General features: G+C 38.4%; 1 protein-coding gene across 2 annotated transcripts in view; it reads left to right on the top strand.

The window, feature by feature from the left end:
- Positions 1-23,843, top strand: part of Akap13 (A-kinase anchoring protein 13) — a 269,674-nt gene that overhangs the window by 187,654 nt on the left and 58,177 nt on the right. Inside the window, exons 11-17 of one of the 2 annotated variants that reach the window (XM_026784275.1) lie at positions 2,927-3,297; positions 6,011-6,064; positions 8,913-8,978; positions 10,570-10,765; positions 12,737-12,845; positions 21,970-22,012; positions 22,930-23,062. In XM_026784275.1, the coding sequence (XP_026640076.1) occupies positions 2,927-3,297; positions 6,011-6,064; positions 8,913-8,978; positions 10,570-10,765; positions 12,737-12,845; positions 21,970-22,012; positions 22,930-23,062 (972 nt within the window). The remainder of the gene's footprint in view (positions 1-2,926; positions 3,298-6,010; positions 6,065-8,912; positions 8,979-10,569; positions 10,766-12,736; positions 12,846-21,969; positions 22,013-22,929; positions 23,063-23,843) is intronic. The other variant, XM_013350228.2, reaches the window with a different exon arrangement.

Here is a 23,843-nt window from a genome sequence, read left to right as displayed (position 1 = left end):
CTGACTGCTTTTGCAAATTTTCAGTATTATACAAAGTCTAAGGGAAAAGACAGTGGTAGAGGTGGGAGGAGGGTTGTATGTTTTTCAATCCTACTTTCAGAATTAAAAATAAGCATAAAAGCTCAAAGAAGAGGGCTGGAGAGATGGCTCAGAGGTTAAGAGCACTGACTGCTCTTCCAGAGGTCCTGAGTTCAATTCCCAGCAACCACATGGTGGCTCACAGCCATCTGTAATGAGATCTGGTGCCCTCTTCTGGTGTGCGGGCATACATGGAAAAAAATATTGTATACATAATAAATAAATTAATCTTTTAAAAAAAAAAAAAGCTCAAAGAAGAAATGGTTTATTGGTCAGCCCCAGGTGCAGACTCAGTCTCAGTTCTCCGATATTTTTTCTCCTTCCTTTCACATGTACTTTCTCAGTCCCTTCTACTCTTCTTACTCTTTGTCCTTAACATTTGATGCAGCAGAGTAGGGAGAAGGGTTTGAGTTATGTCAAGACCCAAAATAGCTAGTTTTTAATTCCACATAAATCAAATATCATGAATTGAAGCCATAGTACAACTCCTAGGCCAGTGGTTCTCAACCTTCATAACACTGCAACCCTTTAAAACAGTTCCTCATGTTGTGGTGACTCCAGCCATAAAATGATGTTTCTGCTACTTCATAACTGTAATTTTGCTACAAGATATCTGATATGCGATCCCTGTGAAAGGGCCATTCAATACCCAAAGGGGTTGCAACGCACAGGTTGAGAACTGATGGTTTAGGCAAATATTTTGGGATCCATGATCTCTTAAGAAAAAAAGACATACTAAAGAGCTTTTAAGAAAGACTTCAGAATTTAGGCTTAGAACATCTTATTAGAGAGGTTAAAAGTGATAACTTTCTCTCTTCTAATAAAAAGTAGAAACACAGTGTGGATAGGGTGTAGTAAATAGTGAATTAACAGTTTGACATCTTATTTTATATATCTCTCTAAGATTTTATATCATACACTTAGTGGATCTAGGAACTAGAATTTTCTTTGGAAAAGAATTCAAGTTTCTAAGAATCTTGTATTTCTTCCACTTTGTATTAATTATGATTTAGACAGTGCCTTTCCATAACTAACACAGAAGACCCAAAAACCATGAATTTATGTCCTGAATACCAGAGAGGTCATGTCTTCATGCCAGCACCCAGGAGGCTTAGGTCAAAGGATCTAGCATTCAAGGTCAGTCTTGTGCCACACAGGGAGATCCTGTCTTAACAAGAAGGAGAAGACAGCATTCTTATTAGATAAAACGGTGTGGCTAAATGTCATGCATCTGTTAGGGTAAATATGACTACTATAGAAAATGCATGACTATATATGAAGCTGACTTCTGGTTAGGGCACTCACCGTTTTCATTGTTCTTTTTATTACTTTTTTACATTTATTTGCTTAATTTTGGGGGTGGGGGTGTGCATGTCCAGAGTGAAGGTAAGCAGAAGCCCAAAGTGTAGAAAGGTGCCGTTCACAGGTGGTGGTGTGCCTTTGTGTCAAAGATACTATCTAGGCTTTAAAAAGACACCAACTTCAGGGCTGTTTTCCATCCCAATGAGAAAAGGGCTCATTAGTTCTTGTGAATCTTAACCTTTTTAAGAGTTTCTCTTAAAAATTGTCTTCCTTTACCTTTTTGTTACATTTCCAGTTGTTGTGTGTATGCATGGGTGTGTGTGCCATGCCGCATTTGTAGAAGTTAGAGAACAACTTGGAGGAGTTTTTCTCCTTCAGTTAGTCTTATGGAAACACTACTCCAAAGTCTGTGGGCTCAGCATCACACACTGCTAATCCCAGTACTCGGGAGGAATGGCAATTTCTGTGAGTTTAAATTCTGTGAATTTAAGGCCAGACTGATCTACATGGTGACATCCAGGGCTTTATAGTGAGAGATTTTCTTTAATGTCACCAAATGTCTTGATTAAGGGTATTTATTATGTGTGCCTTTACCTATTTCTTGTTCCTTGGCTAATGAAAAGCCAAAATAACATTTTGATCTTTTATGTCATGTGAAATGGAGTCAATCTTTCCTTCACTCATCATGTTGTGCACTTGATATCTCTAACTAAGCAGCGAATGTCAAGCTACTAGAACAAGATTTGCGTAATTCCTCTTAGGTACTAGAGTTTGGCCAGGAAAGGAGCATTATCGCCTTATTAAACACCTTATTAGGATTATTTTATGTGATTTGGCTTCAGAACACTCAACCAATTCTCACTATGGTGAGAAATAGTAGCATGCAGACTTTTGGTGGAATTAAAACTGTTGGGCAGTTTTCATAAGTAAACAACAGTCATACTTGGCTTTAGAATAGTAAATTCTCTACCTTATTGTAGCTACACAGGCTGACTTGTTTCAGTTTGATGTTCTAAAAACCTAGTATGAGCTTAGAGTTTCATATAGCAGAAACCCTAGAGACTATGAATGGTTCTCCTCATTTTGGTTGATGGTGGGTTGAAAGAACTAAACTAAGAATTGTTTTTTCTCCACTTAAAAAAAAAATAGTGTTGCCGGGCGTTGGTGGCGCACACCTTTAATCCCAGCACTCGGGAGGCAGAGGCAGGCGGATCTCTGTGAGTTCGAGACCAGCCTGGTCTACAGAGCTAGTTCCAGGACAGGCTTCAAAACCACAGAGAAACCCTGTCTCAAAAAAACCAAAAAAAAAAAAAAAAAGAAAAAAAAATAGTGTGTCTTCTGTATAGTCTAGTGACTTTAGTAAAATGACAAAGTTATAAATCTAGAACATTACTCTATTGGAAGCCAGGAGACTTAGATTCTAACTGAAGTCATGGGTTTGAAAAAATGATCAGCTTGAAGTCTGTTATTAATCTTGCCTGTGTCCAATCAACTATGAAGCATTGGCTTGTTCTGGTTGGCTTCAACACTGCTCTCTCTGTTGCAGCCCGAGGAAGAGCAGTTGCTTTGTGACAGCACAGGCTCCAGCTCCTCTACAGATGACGCAGCTTCCCTGGATCGGCACTCTTCTCATGGCAGCGATGTGTCCCTTCCTCAGACTTCAAAGTTGGATAGGTCCAGGAATCATCAGGGCTCAAATGGCTTTTCCAGCCATGGCGTGGGACCTGAGCGTCGAGAGAGCGAGAGTGAGCCTGCTGGCTCTGGTGAGATGGAGGAGGAAGAAATGGACAGCATCACTGAGGTGCCTGCAAATCGCTCTTTCCTGCGGAGCTCCATGCGCTCTCTTTCCCCCTTCCGGAGACATAGCTGGGGTCCTGGGAAGAATGCAGCCAGCGATGCAGAAATGAACCAGCGGAGGTAAGATGAAGCCTGTGCATTTCATAACTCGGTCTGTGTTCTCTTTTGGGAAGTATCTACTTTATTGTTACTGGTTTAAAAAAAAAAAAAAAAAGAGGAGACATTGGTCTCTTTTCTCTAAAAGGTAACCCAGGCTTGGCAACCAGGCAGAGGTGCATTCTGACTCCACCCTGGGCAGCCCCTTGAGCAGTGTGAACTTTCCTTTCAATGTATTTGTGATAACGTAAACTATTACTGTCAAATAGTGAGTAAATGATAAGCCTGATCAATCAGTGAAATTTATGAATCTGGAAGAGAAAATTCTGTTAACTTATGAAATCTTACAGTCTCAATACATCTGACTGGTGTGGTGTTTCCTGAGGATCACAGCCATATGTTTCTGATACAGAAATTTGATAATGTCTAAATTATCAGTATGTAATTCCCAAGAGGATACAGGACGCATACACTAAAATTGTTGGTTTTTTCCTATCTGTCGTACAGTTTGAGGAATTTTTACAAGTATTACCCAGCTTGTAAGTTTGGCAGCAGCCTGTAAGAAGTTGGATTGGCTTCTGACCTCTTGACTTTAATTCTATAGACCCATATTGTAGCATCAGGTTGCAGGTGTGCTTGCCCCAGATCTGCTTTACCTGGCTAAAAAGATGCTCTCAGCCAGGAAAAGAGGGTGCTGCTTGTTTTTAGTTTTGACTGATTTTTGAAATAGGGTCTTGCTGTATATCTCTAGCTGACATGGAACTCATTGTTTAGTACAGGCTAACAATTAACTCCAGACAGTTCTCCCTCGCTTAATCTTTGAATTTCTGAGTCTGCAGACAGGAGCTACCATGCTCAGTTACTGATAGTTGCTTTAAAACAATTGTTATAAATAACACAATTATTCTTTTCCTTCCTCATTATATTAAGGCTGTAAGTACATGTAATCTTAATCAAGTCGGGGTTTTTTGTTTTGTTTTGAGACAGAGTCTCATGTAGCCAAGGTCAGCCTGAGTGTCACTATGTAAGTCAGGCTTAGCCTCCTGATCCTCCTGCTTCCACCACCCAAGTGTTAAGATAACAGACATTCACCTCCTTTAATTTTTTAATATGTATGAGTGTTTTACCTGAATATGTATCTGCACTATGTGTGTGCATGGTGCCCAAGGAGACCAGAAGAGGGCATCATGTCCTCTAAAACTGGAGGTACAGACAGTTGTAAGCCACAGTATGGGTGCTGGGAATCAAAATCCAGTCCTCTAGAAGAATAGCTAGTGTTTTAATTACTGAGCTATTTTTCCAGACCTTCATTTATTCTTTTAATCAGCCAACATACATTGAGCATTCTTTTTAGGTCTGGCAGTATCATAGGTTCTAGAGAAATAGAGGTAAACAAGATATTACTCCCTGCCCTTGCAGAGCTCAGATTCAAACTATACTTCACTGGTTTGCCCATTTTTTTTCACACTCTTTTCATAGCATATTGTCTTACATTGTTTTTTAATCTTCTCTATGATAAAGGTGTTGTTTTTCCCATAGTTGCCAATTACAGGACTGTTCCAGACACTTGACATCATCTACAGTAGACTCTAGGTTTCTAATCACAGTCAAATCTTTGTACAATCTCGTATTATTCCATGGTATTAGGATAGTAGTTTAAAGTAATAAACTACATTGTGTTTATATCCTTTTGAAATCTCAGGTTATATAAAAACTAATTTCTAAATGCTTTCCTTCCCAGTTTTATATATGCTGTTTCCTTTTAAAACATTGATAGAGGGGGCTGGAGAGATGGCTCAGCGGTTAAGAGCACTGACTGCTTTTCCAGAGGTCCTGAGTTCAATTCCCAGCAACCACGTGGTGGCTCATAACCACCTACAATGAGATATGATGCCCCCTTCTGGCCCACAGGCAGGATACTGCATAAATAAATAAATCTAAAAAAAATATTATAAAATATTTATAAATAAAAATATTTTTAAAAAAAGTTTTTAAAACATTGATAGAGACATCAGGAATGCTCTTGAAGGCAGAAATTACTCCCTGAAGCCTGAGTAACTTCTTGATAGGATATCCTTGACTTAGATGATAAAGGACTGATCAGGGAATGGGGATTTATTTTATGCATAACTCACCAGAGATCTGTTTTTAATAACTGATTTCAGAAGTATATGTATTTGAATCGTAGCTCAGGTGAAAAAAATTGAAGCCAGATTTAATGATTTGCCCAAGATTTCTTGGTCATCTTAGACTTGTTACCTATTTGTATTTTCAGCCTGTATATCATGTTTGTTTAAACTTAGTATAAAGGACTATCTAGTACTGTCTTAATACCTTCAGAGGCAATGGAATAACGGTTAGGTTTTATCACTTTAATAGCTTGACTAATTTGTATATTATTACTTGTATATTTTGTTATCTGAATTTTAAAGCCTGAAGAAAAACCCTTTAATGTTTTGAATGGTGCTTTTCTCTGAGCCATTTATTTTATCACTTATACTAATCTTCATAACTCATCGTCCAATTAACTTTTTGGAGTACAGAGGGAACAAAAGCTTCCTTTCTGTCAGATGTTTGGGGTTCTGGTATTTTTATCATTTCATTCTTTTGGTCTCTTCCCTCCCGTGCTGTTTGTCTTTGGGGAATATATTTCTTCCAGGTGTGATCTCTGTGTTGTGTATTTGTGTATCATTGTGATTCACCTCCATTATTGACCTCTTCCACCATTCATTTTCAGTTCAATGCAAGTTCTTGGGGATGTTGTCAGGAGACCTCCCATTCATAGGAGAAGGTACAGAGTTCACTAAATTGAACTAACCATGTCATCTCTGAGTGTGTACTAACAAGCATCTCATTCTGGTTACCTGATTGGGCAACATTTTTAAACATACTATTTATTTCTTGTGCAGCCAAATAAAATATAGGTGCTTCTTAATTGCTATGCCCACCTGGTAGGAAATAGTCTCTTTAATCTAAAGTCTTTTTCTAGTTCTAAATTTATAAAATACACGCCCGCTTACTGACTCAGATGACTTTGAAATAAGGTCTCACCTGACTTTGTGTGTTTTGTTTGTTTGTTTTGTTTTCATGTTTTAGCTAGCTAATGGACCTTGGGGAATACTTCCCTCTGTAACCAGAAAAGAAAGAGAATAGCCAGAAATTCATTTGTGGTCACTCACACATAGGTTCTAAAATATTTTCAATACATTTTTGAATAGTATGAAGGAGGATTTTTATTAGTTGACCACCTGCTAGTTTCCATCTCATTGTGGACAGTCTTTCAGAAAGCAGTGTGGCATAGGCTGATACCTTTTTTTGAATTGCTTAATTATTATTTATCAAATAAAAAATAAAGCTTACGTGTATAAGCCAAGAGCTGATTTCTAATTAAACATAATCAATTGCTTCATGTTTTAAAGACTTTTCTCCCATTGTTTAAAAAAATCATTTAGAAATCAGAAAAGTGTGGTGCTTTTATTATATTTCTTATATAAAGAGACATTTGCAAAGATACTTTTATCTATTTATCTATCTATTCGTGAGAAAGGCAAAAAAATAATCTTCCTACTTTTTTCTCTATCATTTTTATGTGTATCGTCCTTTAATTCCATATTTTAGGGGAAGTTTCAATCTTAAATTCTAACATTTTCATGAACCTAAATAGTTTTGATATCAGCTAGGATCCGGGGAAGCAAATTATTAAGTACCTTTTTCAGTAGACAATATGTAAAAGTTTTAGAAATGTATTTGTTGCTGTCTCTGAACTAACTGAAGCCTGTGCTAGATTACATGGTTTAAGGATGACAAGTTGCTGCCTGCAGCCCAAGCTGTACACACCAGACTCATGGCCTGAGTTTACAGTATGTTCTAAGTGAAAAATATTTTTGTATAAAGAGCATGATTCATAATTTTTTAAAATTTATAAAATTGAAACATTTCAACAAGAAGAAAGTTGTTCTCAGAACAACAAAAACTGTACCTCCTAAATTTCAAAGCCAAAGAACCTTATGATTTTGGAGGCTCTTGGAAATGCACTTTTATTATGACAGGAGTCAGGGAAGGCTTAGACCAATTGCAGCTTGTCAGATCCTGTGAGGCTTGTATGGCTCTTTTCTTGTCCTGTTCTGCTGAGGATGTTGGCGCATGGTTTTAATCCCAGCACTCTGGAGGCAGAAGCAGGTGAATCTCTGATTTCAAGGCCAGGCTGGTCTACAGAGCGAGTTCCAGGACAACAAGGGCTACACAGAGAAACCCTGTCTCAGGGGGGCAAAAAAGAAAGAAATGAAATCATATACTTAGGTATCCTATTGGAAGTTTAATATTAAATTAGTAATCCAAAGAATGGACTTCTGGGCCTTATAAATGTTTGAAAATTACGTTTTATTTCTGTTCACGTGAGTTTGAGTCAGTCTAATCCTTCTCAGATGAGAGATTCCTCAAACTGTATATTCTCTTCTTTTGTGAGCCTTACACTGTTATTTAATCAGATTTGAACATTTGTATAGCATTTGGAACAGCTGTAGCGGAAACTGTCATAGCATCCCACCATTTTCCTCATCTTGAGTCTTGTCCACCAAGCAGAGTGGTTGGAGATTTTGGAGGCGGAGCCCCCGAGTGGTTCTGCTGTTGTCCAGGAGCTCTTGGTCCTCTTTGTTGTGTAAGAGAAAGCACTTAGTTATAGCCCCTAGAGCAGTATTTTTAGGCGACAGTACTTATTAATCAAAATTTCTGACCTCGGACCACACCTTGGGGATATGTCTCCAGTAACTAAACAAATAAAGCATCAAACAAAGATTCTGACCTTTTTGATCTAGTTTGGTCATAAAGTACCTGTGTATAATTTGTTTTAACCTTTTCACCCTAGATTTTCCTCCCCTGTTATCTCGCATAGGACAAACAAGAAAACAACTGCTCACATGGATTTTTTTTTTTAATCTTGGGGGAAATAAATACAAAATTAAAATTTTAAAGACATTTCCATCTTAATACCATAAAACTCTAAGAAAAATAAATCTGCTTATCAGAAGGAAGGTATGGCCTTTATTGGAGCTGCCTCATTTTAAGCAGAAAGGCCTAATGAATGCTTCTAAAGAAGAACTATGTGTTTGTTATTGTATAAGGTGCTGCATGGCTTATCTGGATCCTTACTGGGAACATACGAGGGAAAAATACTGACTTCTCAGTGAGGCCTCTGAGCTGTTTGTAGTGTTTCCCTTCCATTCAGGCCGAGGAACCAGAGTCAAGGGATGTGGGAGCAATGATGAATACAGAGAGACACTTGGCCACAACAGAGGTTTTGAAACACCTAGGGGAATGTCTGCAGAGGAAGCCCTGAGTGGGGTGCACTTTTTGCCAAGGGATTAGCCAAAGGAGCTCTTTAGTTTAAATTGAGTAGTTATCCTGTAAAGAGCACACATGACCTTTCCCAAAACACTGAGTGGACATCAGCTGCACAGTATTAAATTCCTGAGGTTCTTTTTCTAGTCTTTTCCTAAATTCTCATCGTTGCATTCCTATTTTTTTTTATAAGTGGTTATATAAGTCTATCTCTGTGTCCTTTCTTTTTAAACTGAATAACCCAAACCTGTTTCCCCTTTTCTCCCTCCATTTCTTGTTTCTGCCTTTGATGTCATCTCCAGTATGAGCTGGTGTCCCTCTGGTGTGCAATACTCGGCTGCCCTGAATGCTGACTTTAATTTCAGAAGGTATAGTATGTCCAGCCACCAAACCAGGAACTGTAAAGTAGGACTTCTGGCCCTGGGCTGTAGCTGGCTTCTCTGTGGCTGGAATGCATATGGGCAGACTATGTTATCTGTGAGCCTAGTGTACTGCTGCCTTCGCTGTGGATGCCACTAACCCGTTTGCAGGAGTGTGGCCCAGGAACAGTGCCTACTGCTCTATCGTTTGTCTCAAGTAGCAATAGCTGCCTGTGTTTCTGCATGAACCTTGTGTCTGTGATGTAAGCCCTTGTCTTTGTTTTCTTCTTTCCAAGTTCCCAGATTCTTAGGAAAACAATGAATCAAAACAACTAATAGGCCCTGGTTTCTATTATATTTTCCAAGTTCTACATTTAAGTTCTTAATTTAGGTACCTCGTCATTTTGTATTTGTCTTTGAGTTAAGCAGACAGATTTAATTATTAAAATTTTCAGAATTAAGTTTTGTAGTAAATGGAGATCAAGTTTTCTCAGGCTTTTCAGATAATTCACAGTGGAAAACTAAATTTCTTCACGTGGCTAAAGTTTCTTCTTATGCCTGGTGTTAAAAGTGGGTTCTACATAGACATTTAGTTTCAGTTCATTATGACTTCTATTGTCAACTGAAATAAGAGCAACAAATTTATTAATCGTTTACCCACTAGAGACAATAGAGACATATGGGTTCAGTTTTTAAGTAATCTATGAAGAAAAACCCTTTGGGGCTGGAATCTATGAACTTAATTGTAGCAATTAACTGTACAGTTTTCCCAGAACAGAAGTAACTATATAGCTTCAGTATACATCCAAATACAGTTCCAGCTGAGTAACTGAGAACACAGCTACAACTGTATTCTTCTTTCAAAGACGGTCCCACTGTAGTTACAGCAGATGTGCGCATTATTCTAGTTAGCGACCCCAGAGGGTAGACAGCTAGCCTTCCTCCTTACCCTCTTACTTTCACAAAGTAACCTCCCTTTTAAAATTCCACACCCTGTTTGCTTTTTCAGCATTATTTTTATGTGCCTTTCTGCAGCTGATGATTCTCACTAAGCCATCATCAGGAACTGGCTGGATGGGTGTGCACAGTGGCATTGCTTATTAGAGAAACTAATAAGTAGAAGTATACCCAGGAAGTTGTCAACCAAAGTATAATTGAGTGTAAAGTTTTATAATGGCCCCTGTGATGAGCACGCAGCCATTTCACTCACTTTTCGTTCTCAAAGCTCCTTATGACTGTGCTTTGTGACATTTGGCATTAAATGAGTTAGAGTCTGGAGAGATTATTTTGATCACATCAATGAAAACCAATACATATATACAATATGAGATAAATTCATCTATTGATATGTTGAAAAACAACTAAGAAAATGATGTCTGGCTCAGCATTTAGAGAAGTCGAATGAGGCAGGGAAGTAAACGTGTCTGGGGTTCTTTCTCAGCATCCAGGACCCCTGCGGGGCTGAGTGGTGCTCATCTGCTCTGTGTCCTGTACACATTTTGAGCAGGAGACACAGGAATAACACAAGTTAGAGGGATTTTTGTTTCCTCCCATTCTGAAAACTACAAACAATGAATGAACTCTTGTGCTTTGTGTTCAGTTTCAGTCTGGAAGGCTTGACAGGAGGAGCTGGTGTTGGAAATAAACCATCTTCATCTCTAGAAATGAGCTCTGCAAATTCCAGTGAGCTCAGAAACCCTTTCAGTGGCAAGGAACAGAGAGACTCTCTGATGTCACTTTCAGAAGAACATCTGGAGCCAGACCAGAGACAGCATCATAGGGTGTTTGATCAGCAGGTAAAGCTAAAATTGGTATATATTGCTAATAGCAGTGATAGTAGAACATTATCCCCAAATATGATCTCATTGATTTAATGCTTTTTATTAGTTTTAGTATAAAGCTAGAAATGTAATTACTTACCTACTAAATGATATCTTCAAGTCTAGAAATAACATGTTTTCAATCACTAAACATAAATACTTAAATATACGTTAATCAGAACTGGAGAGATGACTCAGTGGTTAAGAATACTGGTCTTGCAGAGAACTGGCATTCGGTTCCCAGCACTCACATATAGTGACTCACAGCCATCCGTAAGTCCAGTTCCAAGGATTTAATGCCTTCTGACTTCCAGGGGCACCAGTCAGTACACAAATATACATTCAGAAAAGAACACTCTATACAAAAATAAATAAGTATAAAAATAGCATTTTCAAGTAAAAATACATTAATATCCACAGATGTAAATATTCCATCATAATGTTTTAGGATTGGGAAAGTGTTCAGTGCATGCAGCTTCCTTTGTCTGTGTTGTTCTTTTGCCAGCTCATTGTAAATTGAGTTTTAAAGTGTATTGCATGTCATTATCGCATTTACCAATTTTAAAGTCCATGCCCCAAGTTTATTTACTAGAGAAAACATGTTCTTTGTCTCAGCTATACTGTTCAAGAAATACCTGTTGATTCCCTTCCTTAACTGTAAGAGCTCCAAGCCACTGCAAGTGAGTTGTCTAATGCCACATAACATTTGGCTGAACAGTATGAACTCAGACTTGCTCACTTTGGGCTTATTGCTTCTTTCCATAACTTAAAAGTAGACAGGATTTAAGGAGAATATTTTAATTTTCTTAATACTGTTTGTGTGACCTTTTCTGAGATGGATTATATCCAGAAATTCAACAGATGACCCTGTCTTTTTTAGTACCACTGTTATCTTTCTGATTTAATCTTTCTAAATAAAGTCAACATTTCTAGATAAACATAAGCATTTTTGTGCTGTGCTGTGCTTGCATGGTCTTCCTAGAACCTTCATCTTACCTTTAGTTCCTCTTGAGCACAACCTCAGTGTGGGTGTTGTGCTGCATGTATCTCTCTGATCTAGACTAGTTGCCTGCAGCCAACTTCCTCTTGAAAGTCTCTGCTGTTCGCTGAGGTCATTTTTCAGGCCTCACAGTTGTATTTGAAACATAGCAACTGTTTGCCTCAAATTCCATGGTTACAGATGGAACAAGCGCTAAATAATCAGAAGTCTTTGGCCCAGCTGAGTGAGTGCATGCTGAGTAAGATGTTCAGTGTCTTTCTTAAGGAGGCAGATTTCATCTTGTGAGAGGATTAGAATGAGCTGTCTCAAAAGAAGTGTGAGTCCCTTGTTACCAGAAGTAATGATTCCTTCAGGGGTGTTAAAAGGAGTCCCTGCTTTACTTTGGGCTACACAGCTTTTAAAATGCTATGGATTTAAATTGCCAGCAATACTGCCAAGGAAGTTGTTACTACATTGCAGTCACCCTGCATTCATGTAGAATCAGTGAGTAAGTGAAAGAGGTTTAGCTCCTTCCCAAATGCATTGCTGCTTTGCTAATGCTCTTGAAATACTTCCTACTCATATCCCAGCCTCCAGCTCCTGATAATCCGAGTAACATATCCTACTGTGTGTCTGTGAATATGTTCTGATTTTTTTCAGAGGAGCAGTACGCCCTATGATCTGTTACTTCCGGTGAAGTTACCGGATTGTGTGCCCAGCAGATACCTACTGATCACTTACTCAGTTTGAAACATTGTTAGACGTTCTGAGGGATGTAAAACCACTGTGAATGACTAATACTCATCAGTTTTGGGTGGAAAAAGGCAGGCTTAGAAAAGCTGAGCAACTGTTAAGCAGTCATAGACTGGATTCCAAGTCTCTTTTCACCAGGTTGGGTCGGTGTAAATTCTGCATGTGTCTAAATATATGAACATGTACTTAGAACCCATTCTTCATTTTTTTTATAGACATGTCACAGGTCTAAACAACAGGGATTTAATTACTGTACATCAGCCATTTCTTCTCCATTGACAAAATCCATCTCATTAATGACAATTAGTCATCCTGGATTGGACAGTGAGTATACTACTTTTTTAAAAATGAATATATCTTAGCCACTTTTCCTATCATTTTTCTTACTTTGGGATCTTATTAACTTCCAAATTTTGTCTGCTTCTCCTTTTGACTAACTGACTTCATACTCAAACAGAAACAGAAATGCTAATGTAGAAATCAGCTTTCAACTCTTCCTCTGACTAAGAAAAAAATCTCTTTGATACATACATTGTTTCATTATATTGTGGGCTATAAATATTATATCATTGCTTAAAGGGCTTTGAAATAATTTCAGACTTGAAAAATGGGTAAAATGACTCTCCCTGGAAAAATACATGGCAAGAAAAATCCGTGACAAAACTAGTGTAAAGAAGCCGAGAAGTGATGGCACGCACCATTAATCCCAGCACCTTGGGAGGCAGAGGCAGACAGATCTCTGAGAAGACAGCCAGGACCACACAGAGAAATCTTGTCTCAAAAAACAAAAACAAAACAAACAAAATTGGTGTAAAGAATTTGTGTGTTCTTCCCTTCTATCCCCAAATGTTAGACTAATTCTTTCTTTTCCAGAATACTTCCCTTATCATTCCCCTTCAGAGAGTAGGTTTCCTTACCTCTAACTAATTTAATGTTTCTTAAGAACAAAGTCACTCTTTATTATATTAACATAATTATCTGAATCAGGAAGTTAATGCTGACCAAATGAACTAATACAGACACATGATCCATTTTCCTCACCTTTTCCTAGGTCCAGGATCCTACACAAGAACAGATGTTGAAATGAGTATTCATGTCACAGTAGGCTCCTTAAATCTGTAAATACTTCTCAAGTGATCTTGTCTCTGCTAAACTTGTCAGAAGACAATCCATTCTAAGCACTCTGAAATGTCACACTCAGCAGACAGAACTGACAGATATTTTTACTTAAGCAAGTACAAGAGGATTAAGTCTGAAAGAATGGACAACCAGAATCTACAGACACAGGGCATATGTGATTAAAAATGCTTACATATATACTTTAACTGTACAAATATTTGTCACCAACTTGTTCCTTAAGAAGCCTCCTTTTTATTACTAAGATTTATTTATTTTATTTTTGTGTATGGGTGTTTTGCTTGTATGTGTTTGTGTATCACACGCGTGCTGCACCCACAAAGTCCAGAAAAGGGCATTGAGTCCTCTGGAACTGAAGTTACAGACAGTTGTGAGCTGCCATGTGGGTGCTGGGAATCAAACCCAGGTCCTCTGGACGAACAACCATTGCTCTTAACCACTGAGCCATCTATGTAACTCAAGGAACCTGTTTTAAAATTTATTTTTAAAGAGTAATTACAGTGTGATATCATGATACAAAGATTAAGTCTAAAAATGAGTAATAATACATGTTCTTCACAATAAACAAGGCCAGCTATTCTGGAGACTAAACACAAGATCCTGGTGTCTATGATATTTTTTTTCAGTATCCTCTTAAAATTTAATTAAAAAGAACTGGAGATTAACGTAGCTGTTCATTAATAAAAGGTTCTATCTTATATCTTGGCTGACTAGAGGTTTAATCTTACAAGTTTTCACAGCAGAGTGATGACATGAAAGAGAATTCTTTGCTCTGTATCATGAACACCTGTACTGAGATCTCAGTACCTGCACACAAGCCAGGCATGTTCTCATGCTTTTCTGGGATGCCGACATGCTGTAGGAAGCAAAGGCAAGAGGACCACTGGAACTTGCTGCCTTTCAGCCTAGCTGAGAAACATAAACTCCAGATTCAAGGAAACCTTGACTCTATCTTGGTTTCCTGTGTGTACACACCTGAACATAAATACACACACATGCATTTTTTAAGGGCAGTTGGGCCTGCTGTTCAGCAGTAGAGTTCAGTTCTTGTTGAGAATGCATGAGGCCCTTCCCCTCTCAAGTTCAGGGATTGCAGGCACACATCATCACACTAAGTTTGCAGTCAGAGTTTCCTAAGGCAGTTTAACTCATGTTTTATGTAAGCACATAGGATAGCTGAGTGACTCCTTGTCACAGAAACCCTTTGCCCTCAGTTCAGCTTCAGCTGTTAAGTCGGGATAACATGCTGTGGCTATAATGTGAATTAAAGTCTTAGCATACTTCCTGTTGTATAATGGAGTTGTGTAGTTCACAGTGACCCCAAATAGTGCTGAGGTCTTTTTCCCTGACTGTAATTTAAGCAGTTTTAGAAACAAGGACATCGTTCGTCATTTTGGAAAGGAACCCCAAATTATTGGAAATAATATTCCTGCTATCACACAGACAAACAGAGCAAAAGAAACTCAGCAAGAACAGTGACCTTGCCTGGCCAAGCAAATACATGGGGACAAAACAGTTCATTTCACCCAGTTGGTGGGAGCTCAACCTCCTAATCTGATTGGTTGGTGTAGCTTTCATATAGGTACAAGGCATTCTCTCTTGATTTGATAGAGAGCCTTAAGATTCCCAAAAGCCTGATAAAGGGAGAATTCACATATCTGTGTATTTAGTCTATATTTGGGTACCAATTCTTTGTTGTGTAACAAACTATACAATGTGGAAGAAGGATGAACTTAACTGATAGTTTCTTTCTTGACTATATTTACTACTTAGAGATAGGAGAACAAGTTGACTCTAATAGAAAATAGTAAGTGAAGCAACCAAAATAAACACTCAGTACTCTGGAAGGATCAGACCTCAGAAACTGGAGAAAGTTTAGACCAAAATAAACTAGGAATTGGTATATGGAAATCTAAACTGAGAAGTTAGGGTTTCTTCCCAAAGGCAGTTAGAATCACGTTGATTAGAGCGCTTCAGACCAACCCCAATGGAAATAGTGTTGGGAAGAAAAGTCTTACAGGTCAGTAGAGGGTTTCTGCAGGGTTCACAGTGCAGCTGTTTCAGAATAGTGATCTCAGGAGAGAAGTTGAAGTTCAGAAAAGCCCAAATGAGGTATGCTGTAAGGATCCAATGATGGCACCCAGCTTTGTACCTTGAGAAATTAAGATGTTAGATACCGCATGGCTGGTGAAGGACTAGAGGAAGAGCAAGGCAGCAGAAAAAGACATATTTCAGCTCCCTGTGTAGTGTCCACTCACACACAGGTGGACAAGGAGATGAGTGAGTCTGATCCTGAAAGGAGACCCTAGTGAATTATGTGCATATACTAGGAAGAGGTAGACATGAAGTAGGAAACTTGGGATGAGCGAGAAAGGCAGTAAATACTGAACCCGGAGCAGCAGCAGTGTTGAATGTTGTCTGTACAGCTTGAAGAAGGAAAAGTCAAGCTATGAACTATGACTTTTAAAAACAGTTTACTTCTTGCTTTCAAATCTAGGAAGTACATATATTTAGGTGATTGTTAAACTGCATTACAATTTTCATTTCGTAAGTGATTATATAAATAAAGGACATTGTTAGCCGGGCAGTGGTGGCACACAACTCTAATCCCAGCACTTGGGAGGCAGAGGCAGATAAATCTCTTGAGTTCGTGGCCAGCCTGGTGTACAGAGCAAATTCCAGGACAACCGATGCTACGCAGAGAAAACCTGTCTCACAAAAACAAGATACATTCTTGCGTGCATGCATACATATATTCATAGATTCATAGATTGTTAATTTTGAGAACCTTTCCTGAGATCCTAAAGGCTGTCAACATTATCCTCTTCCCACATAGGTTAGGGTACCTTTTCCTTTGTCCTACCATAACTCTTTCGTCCTCTAATGTCTTTCTGTTAAACTACTACTTCTCAGCTCAGCAGCAGATGAAGCCAGCAAGGTGGATCTCCTTTTCCGTCAGCGTTTCTCCACTCCTCCTTAAATCTAAAACTCTCTTTTCTTTTGGCTCTTCTTATTCCAGTGATGAGGAGGAAGAGTTGCATAGTAAGTAAGCTAATTTGGTGTCTAGTGGTTGTTCTCCAAAGTCTGGCTAGCTTTTAAATACTATAAGCTTGCTACTAAAAGAATTAAATTATTTGAGGACTTTTATCTCCTTGTATGCTGTCCTCTTTAAGTCTCTTGAGTTTGCATGACTTTGCAAGTCAATTTTAATGAAACCAGATTTCTGTCGTCATTATCTATAACTACTAACACCTATTGTTTCAGTACAGGTGTCTTTCCAGAATACAGGCATGAGGGGTGTATTCTCATCCCGCTTCTACCCTTTATAATACGAGTGCTACTTTTACAAAACTTTCATCTTGACCACTTCAGTTTTAATTTCAATTACCCATTTTTCTCTGTGTCCTGGGACAGATAGCTAAGCTATCTATCAGTGACACCCAAAAGTTTCTCTTCCAGTCTTTTCATATAATTAAAAAACAAAACTATGAGATTAGATCCCATAGGGTAGGAAATGAAAGTTATGTATTTTTCTCGCTTTTTGTTCTTCTCAAACTCTATATCATGCCATACTCCAGTGAGTTACAGGTTTCAAATTATTAAGTTCTTAGTGGCACCTAGTATGAAATATTTTGAGAAATCAGTTTTAGTAAACTTGAAATGCACTTAAGTATCCTTTTATTAGAAAACCTTGACTTCAATTTTGGAGGGCTTCTTGGATATTCTGGGACTTACTCTTTTTTGTGGTAAAACAATTTCTATCATAAAGTAATGAATTGTTGTGTTAGAACTAATATGAGTGCCTAACACTTCCATCCATATAATTGTCCTTCTGCTTGCTGATCTGAAGTAGGAGCCATGTATAAAAATTATTGTAGCCACCACTTTGCATTGTCTTTTAAAAGAAAGTGTCTGTGACATAGAGATATGGTTTAGTTTTAAATGGTAGCCTCATTGGTGTTCAGCATATTTTTCACTATGAAAAGATACTTGGCAAAGAAACAATGAGATATTTACATTTTATCCCTCTTAGTAGACAGAAAGTTGCAAAAATCCACCTCAACTTTGAGTGTTCAGAAGTTCTCAAATGTCTTCGGTCCAAAGTATTTCTAGTACTATAGCAAATAGCCAGGCTATGGTAACAAACCAAAACCTCAGTAGAACTTCATTATCACTGGGAACTAATTGTACTGGTCCCACTGGAATCTTAAAAATATAGATGAAGAAGAGTATTTTGAGTCCAGGGTCTAGCATTTCTTAAACTGTTCATTCTGTCCAAAAATACCAGTAAGAGTAATGGAGAGGGAGTAGTCTAACACATTGGGAAGCTCAGGTGAGCAGCTTTAAAATACTAATTAGCACATTGTGGCATCCCAACATAGTACTTGGTGTGCTGTACTTCCCAGATTTATTAATTAGTAAACCATAATAACAAATAAGACCGTCTCTGCTCCATGAAACTCTTATTCTATAGAACATGTTTTGTTGTTCTTTTGTTCAATGATTGAAGCCCCAAATCCCTGAGTATATAGTATCTGCATGTTTTTTGTGTCTTAAAATAAAAATGTGATTGAAATGTTATTTATCTGCAATAATATTTAAAGGGTTAGTGACAAGTTTGTTGTCTTCTGTTTATAATTTTGTCATGGAAATGGCCATGTTATTGCATACTTTTAAAGTCTCTACACGTCAGGAATTTTAGAGGCACTAATTTGGGTTACACTGGTAAATTAATCCATTTTTTTTTTCAAAGCACATGTAAGAAGTCATAGTAACTGAAATAAATTCTTTTTTAGCAATAAAACCATTGGGAATTCTTAGAGGTGCTACCATAGATTCTCTTGCCACCTAATCACATGTGTATTTAGTTTTCATCTATCAGAAATCAGCCAGTGGTTTATTTTTTTTTCTTGGCCAAGTTTTTTGTTGGGTATTTTTCTGCAATAGGAATTTGACTTTTACTTTGCATAGTTCACTAGAGTGTAATTTAGTGAGTTGCTTAAATGTTACAGTGATGTCCTGGCCTGGCAGTCTGAAAGAACTGAATGTTTATATCATTGAAGACTCCTGGGTGGGAAAAAGCCATTGTTTTAATCCAGGCTCTTGTTTTAAAGCTAACTAAGGTATCTTAGGTTAAAATGTTTATAGTTTCGCAACTAGGTTCTGCAGAATTAGGAACCAGCTGTTGTTACCAAACATGGTAAATGTAATAGGAAAAACCTGTCTTGGTTAGGGTTTCTTTTGCTGTGAAGAGAAAGCCTGACCCCAGCAACTTTTATAAAAGAAAATATTTTATTGGGTGACCCAGCAACTCTTACAAAAGAAAATATTTTATTGGGTGACTTACAGTTTCAGCGATTTGCTTCATTATCATCACACTGGGACATGGCAGCGTATAGACAGACATTGTGCTGGGCAAGGAGCTGACAGTCCTACATTTGATCCATAGGCAACAGGAAGTGAACTGAACTAGGCCTAGCTTGAGCATAGGAGACCTTAAAACCCACCCACACAGTGACACACTTCCTCCAATAAGGCCAGACTTACTTCAACAAGGCCACACCTCCTAATAGTGCCACTCCCTATAAGCTTTTGGGGGCCAATTACATTCAAAGTACCACATTCTACTCCCTGGCCCCCACAAGCTTGTAACCATATCATAATACAAAATGTCCCATAGTCTTTCACAGTCTCAACAATGTTTTAAAGACCAAAGTTCAGAGTCTCTTCTGAGAGGCATGGCAATCACTTTAACTGCAATCCCCTGTAAAATCAAAATAAATGAACAGATCACACACTTCCAACATATAATGGCACAGGACATACATTACCATTCCAAAATGGAGGGAAGGGGGCATAGCGAGGAAAAACTGTACCAAAGCAAGACCAAAAACCAAAGACTCCAAACTTTGCTTCTCCATGTTTAGTGTCAAAATGCTCTTTAGATCTCCAACTCCTTCCAGTTTTGTTGACTACAACACACTCACTTCTCTTGAACTGGTTCCACTCTGTGCTAGGAGCTTTCCTTAGCAGGCATCCCAGGACTCTGGCTTCTTGGAGTCTCCAAGGCAATCCAGACTTCTCCTTTACAGCTTCACATAGTGGCCTCTCTGTGCCTCCATTCAAGGACACCTCAGACAAATGCCTGGCCTCAGTGGCTTTCCTTAGTCGTGGAGGAAGATTCCATAACCCCTTTCTTCTGTATTTGAAACTAAAGCCAAAACCAAAGAGCCAAAGCTGCCAAGTTCTGCTGCTTGATGGGGCTAGAACATGGCCCCCTCATTAAAATACATCTTTACCAGCTTTCTGTTTATCTCCTTGAACACAGGACTTAGTTACATTCCACTTCCTGTTGCTCTATTTTCTCCTCAAATTGTACATTTTTATTTTTCCTTGCTCAGCTTGAGCCTTTTCATTATAAATCTTTATAAGCATGAACACTCGTAACCAAACAGAGTCTACACTAGGCTGTTTTAAGATTTCCTCTGCTAGTGGAATTAATCCAAATCTCTTCACTTTAGCCTCAGACAGACTCTTCAGACAAGGTCAAAAAACAACCACATTCTTTCCCAAAATATCACAAGAATAATCTGTACGTCACATATTAATATTCTTCTCCTCTAAAACCTTTTGATCCGGCCACCTACAGTTCAGCAAATCACATTCAGCACCACTGTCTTTCATGCTTTTCCTAGGATGGCCGATTAAGCAGCACTTAAAGCCTTCAACTGCTTTTCTAACCCACAGTTCCAAGATCCCTATTCCTTCAAACAGAAAGATAGTCGGGCCTATCAGAGCAATACCCCAGTCCCTGGTACCAGTCTTTCTCTTAGGTTTTTTATTGCTGTGAAGAGACACCATTACCATGGCAACTTATGAAGAAAAATATTGAGTGGTGATTTAGTTCCTTTATCATCACAGCAGGACATGGCGGTGTACAGGCAGACATGGTGCTGGAAAAAGAGTTAAGGGTCTTACATCTTGATCCACAGGCAACTGGAAGTGAACTGAACTAGGCCTAACTTGAGCATAGGGGACCTCTCAAATCCACAGTGACACATAGTTCAACATGGCCACACCTCCTAATATTGCCATGTCCTGTAGCCTTTTGGGGGCCAATTACATTCAAACTACCATGAACCCCAAGTCGTCACATTCAGAAAAACAGAAGTTTGAAGATTCCTTTAATGTTTCATTTAGTTTATTCCTGCCAGTTGAGTATTTAAGTTACACACTTAATATAAGAACAATTACAGTAACAACTATAATTTTGTATTTAACATGTAGGTCAGATTTGTGGTTAAAAAAGTTTAAAATGCCACTAATGTCATTGTGGAGCATCTTCAAATCTCTCAGATTCAAATTTTACTCATAATAACCTCAGAGGCTCTGAAACTGACCTTGAAGAAGAAAGTGTGTGTTTTCTCCACATGATCACGGTAGTTAGGTATCAGCTATGGCACTAAAAATTAAAAGCCATTTACATTTGGTTGAGGCTTTGCTCTCTTCTAAATTCCCGATAATTAGTTCAAATCATTCTTGTTTTACTATTATTTATTATCCTTTTACCTACTTATCCATATTAATATGTTTTATAGAGAAATAATTCTACTGTTCCCTTTTTCTATTTACTGCCCTGCTACCTCATTTAACAGTAATTTTAGTAGCCCTGTTCCATTTCCATTGAGGGAGGAGAAGGAAGAATGCATCTGCCCCATTCATTTTATCACTGACAACTTGAAAGACCTAACACTCTGGTACCCTTCGTTTCACAGTTGAGGGCCTGATCTGGAGAAGTCTTTCCTGCACTAGAGGTGGTGCCAGGGCTTTTTGAGCCAGCACTTTGCTCCATTTCCAGGAATCCTCAGGAAAATACTAGACGATATTAGATTATTCCAATGTACATAAATACAGACAGGATCGGGTGTAAAAGCTGTAACATTAACTTTCTTCTTTCATATTCTTTCATAGCATCTCAGAAAGATGGTCTGTGGGAACTGACCTTTCATTTAAAACAGAAACTGAATTGCTTCACCTGTATTTAAGCATAAACACTAATATTTTCAGTTACTCAGATTCTGGATTAAATTGCTCTCTTGATGAGAAATTCACTCCCTTGCCTCCTACTTACATTCTAATTTGAAGATTTTCAGTTTATTTTCTCCTCCTCCTGAACTTCTTAAGGAAGAGGCACCATGCACTGACTTTCAAAGACTTTGTAGAAAAATCTGTGAATTCTTAGGTAATTTTACCTGTCATCAGGACAAGATCCTCGTGTACTAACTTTGCCTCTACTGTTTTTATTTCCTAGATTCACGGTCTTTCCACAGTACCAGTGCTAACCTGACAGAGAGGTATGATGCGCTTACTCTTTTACTCCTTTTCCCAAAATGAAGTGACGACACGTAATGAAATAACCTGAGTTCTTTCTGGCTTCCTTGAATGGCAGTTATGCAGTTCTGTTATCTTCTTAGCCATTATAGCCTTTCAAGCTGGAGGCTGGTGGTGTAGTTCTTTGGGCATGCTTAGTGTGCCTGAGGCTCTGGTTTCTGTCCCCATTCCAAAACAGAAAAGCTGGGTGTGCTATATACCTCCGTCCATGTATAATTGAGGTTTTATTTTCTCTCCTCTCCCATATCTTTCTTTCCTAATACTGGGGAACAACCCGGGAATTTGTGCATGCTAGGTAAGTGTTCTATCGTTGACTTTCATCCCAACTTGAATTGATTCTTTACTTGACAACATGCACAAAATCCCTGTTAACTTGTCATTTTTGCTTTCATTTGTGTTTTTGAAATTAAACATGATTAATTATAAAAACATACATACTTCATAAATTTCATGCAGACTTCTTCAACAAGTAAATCTGCAAATTTGGATCTCTAGGAATCTCTGGAATGAATCTGTCTACTTTCTCCCTGAAATATGTTTATTCTTCTCCCCAAAAGTTGTACATAGCTGCCTGGGCCAGTCCACAGTTTACTGATAGGCCTAAAGACCAGAAGAGGTGTGTATCCTCTGCTGTTAATGGGCTCATCCTTCACCTAAGGTTCTGTTTTGCCAGCTTTCTCAGCACACACTCTGCATTCCATTGTGTTCACGGATGTCCTTTCAAGCAAATAAGTTGGTATCCCCGATGCTATTTTATGTTCACTTCCAGACTTGCTTTTATAGTACATGAGACCATTCAGTAGCCTCTGCCTGTTTCTTACTCACCCCGGTATTTAACTTTTATAGTCCCAAAAAACGTCATCTTTTTGTTTTCATTCAGTATAACAGAAGAAAATTATAATTTCCTGCCACCGAGCCCCTCAAAAAAGGATTTTGAAGGGAAGAGTGGAACAAAAGTTAGTCGCACCTTCAGCTACATCAAGAATAAAATGTCCAGCAGCAAGAAGAGCAAAGTAAGTATGTCCTGGGCGTTTTCTGTGTGGCCATGTCAGTCAGTCACCATGGCACATACACAGCAGGTGTAGATAGGACTCATTGCAGAGAGGCTTTGAAACAAGCTCGTGTCTGAAGAAAAGTAACAGTAATGGGGCTGGAGAGATGGCTCAGAGGTTAAGAGCATTGCCTGCTCTTCCAAAGGTCCTGAGTTCAATTCCCAGCAACCACATGGTGGCTCACAACCATCTGTAATGGGGCTGGTGCTCTCTTCTGGCCTGCAGACATACACACAGACAGAACATTGTATACATAATAAATAAATAAATAAATAAATAAATAAATAAATAAATAAATAAATAAATAAATATTTAAAAAAAGTAACAGTAATGCAAGCAGTAGCTAGGAATACAGCCACTCCTTTCCTGCATGCCAAAGTTGTCCATCCACCAACAACTGAGCCCTTTCACAAGCCCTGCTGGTGTAGGTCTTGCCCCCCCTCTTTTAAGGGGTACATGTTTAATGTGGGGAAGCAATTCAACTCCAGTTCTCTGGCCTTTCGTCCCACACAGTGAACTTTAATCAAAGATGATTAAATCAAGGTTAAAATTCAGTGGAAGAACTTTATGCTAAGATTATAGGACTGAAATGTACATAATAGATGTAGAGGGAAGAACATTATGCTTCAGGGAATTACCAGAACTTTTAAGACTTACTTGGATCTCTTTCTACTTAGGAAGATTTGTGGTGTATCCTCCTTAATGCGTAAGAGGTAACATTTAGACACTTAAACTTGAGCTG

The sequence above is a fragment of the Microtus ochrogaster genome, chromosome 22 (genome assembly GCF_000317375.1).
Source record: "Microtus ochrogaster isolate Prairie Vole_2 chromosome 22, MicOch1.0, whole genome shotgun sequence".
NCBI lineage: Eukaryota > Metazoa > Chordata > Mammalia > Rodentia > Cricetidae > Microtus > Microtus ochrogaster.
The sequence above is the reverse complement of the archived record's forward strand: the minus strand, read 5'-3'. Positions and strand labels throughout refer to the sequence as shown.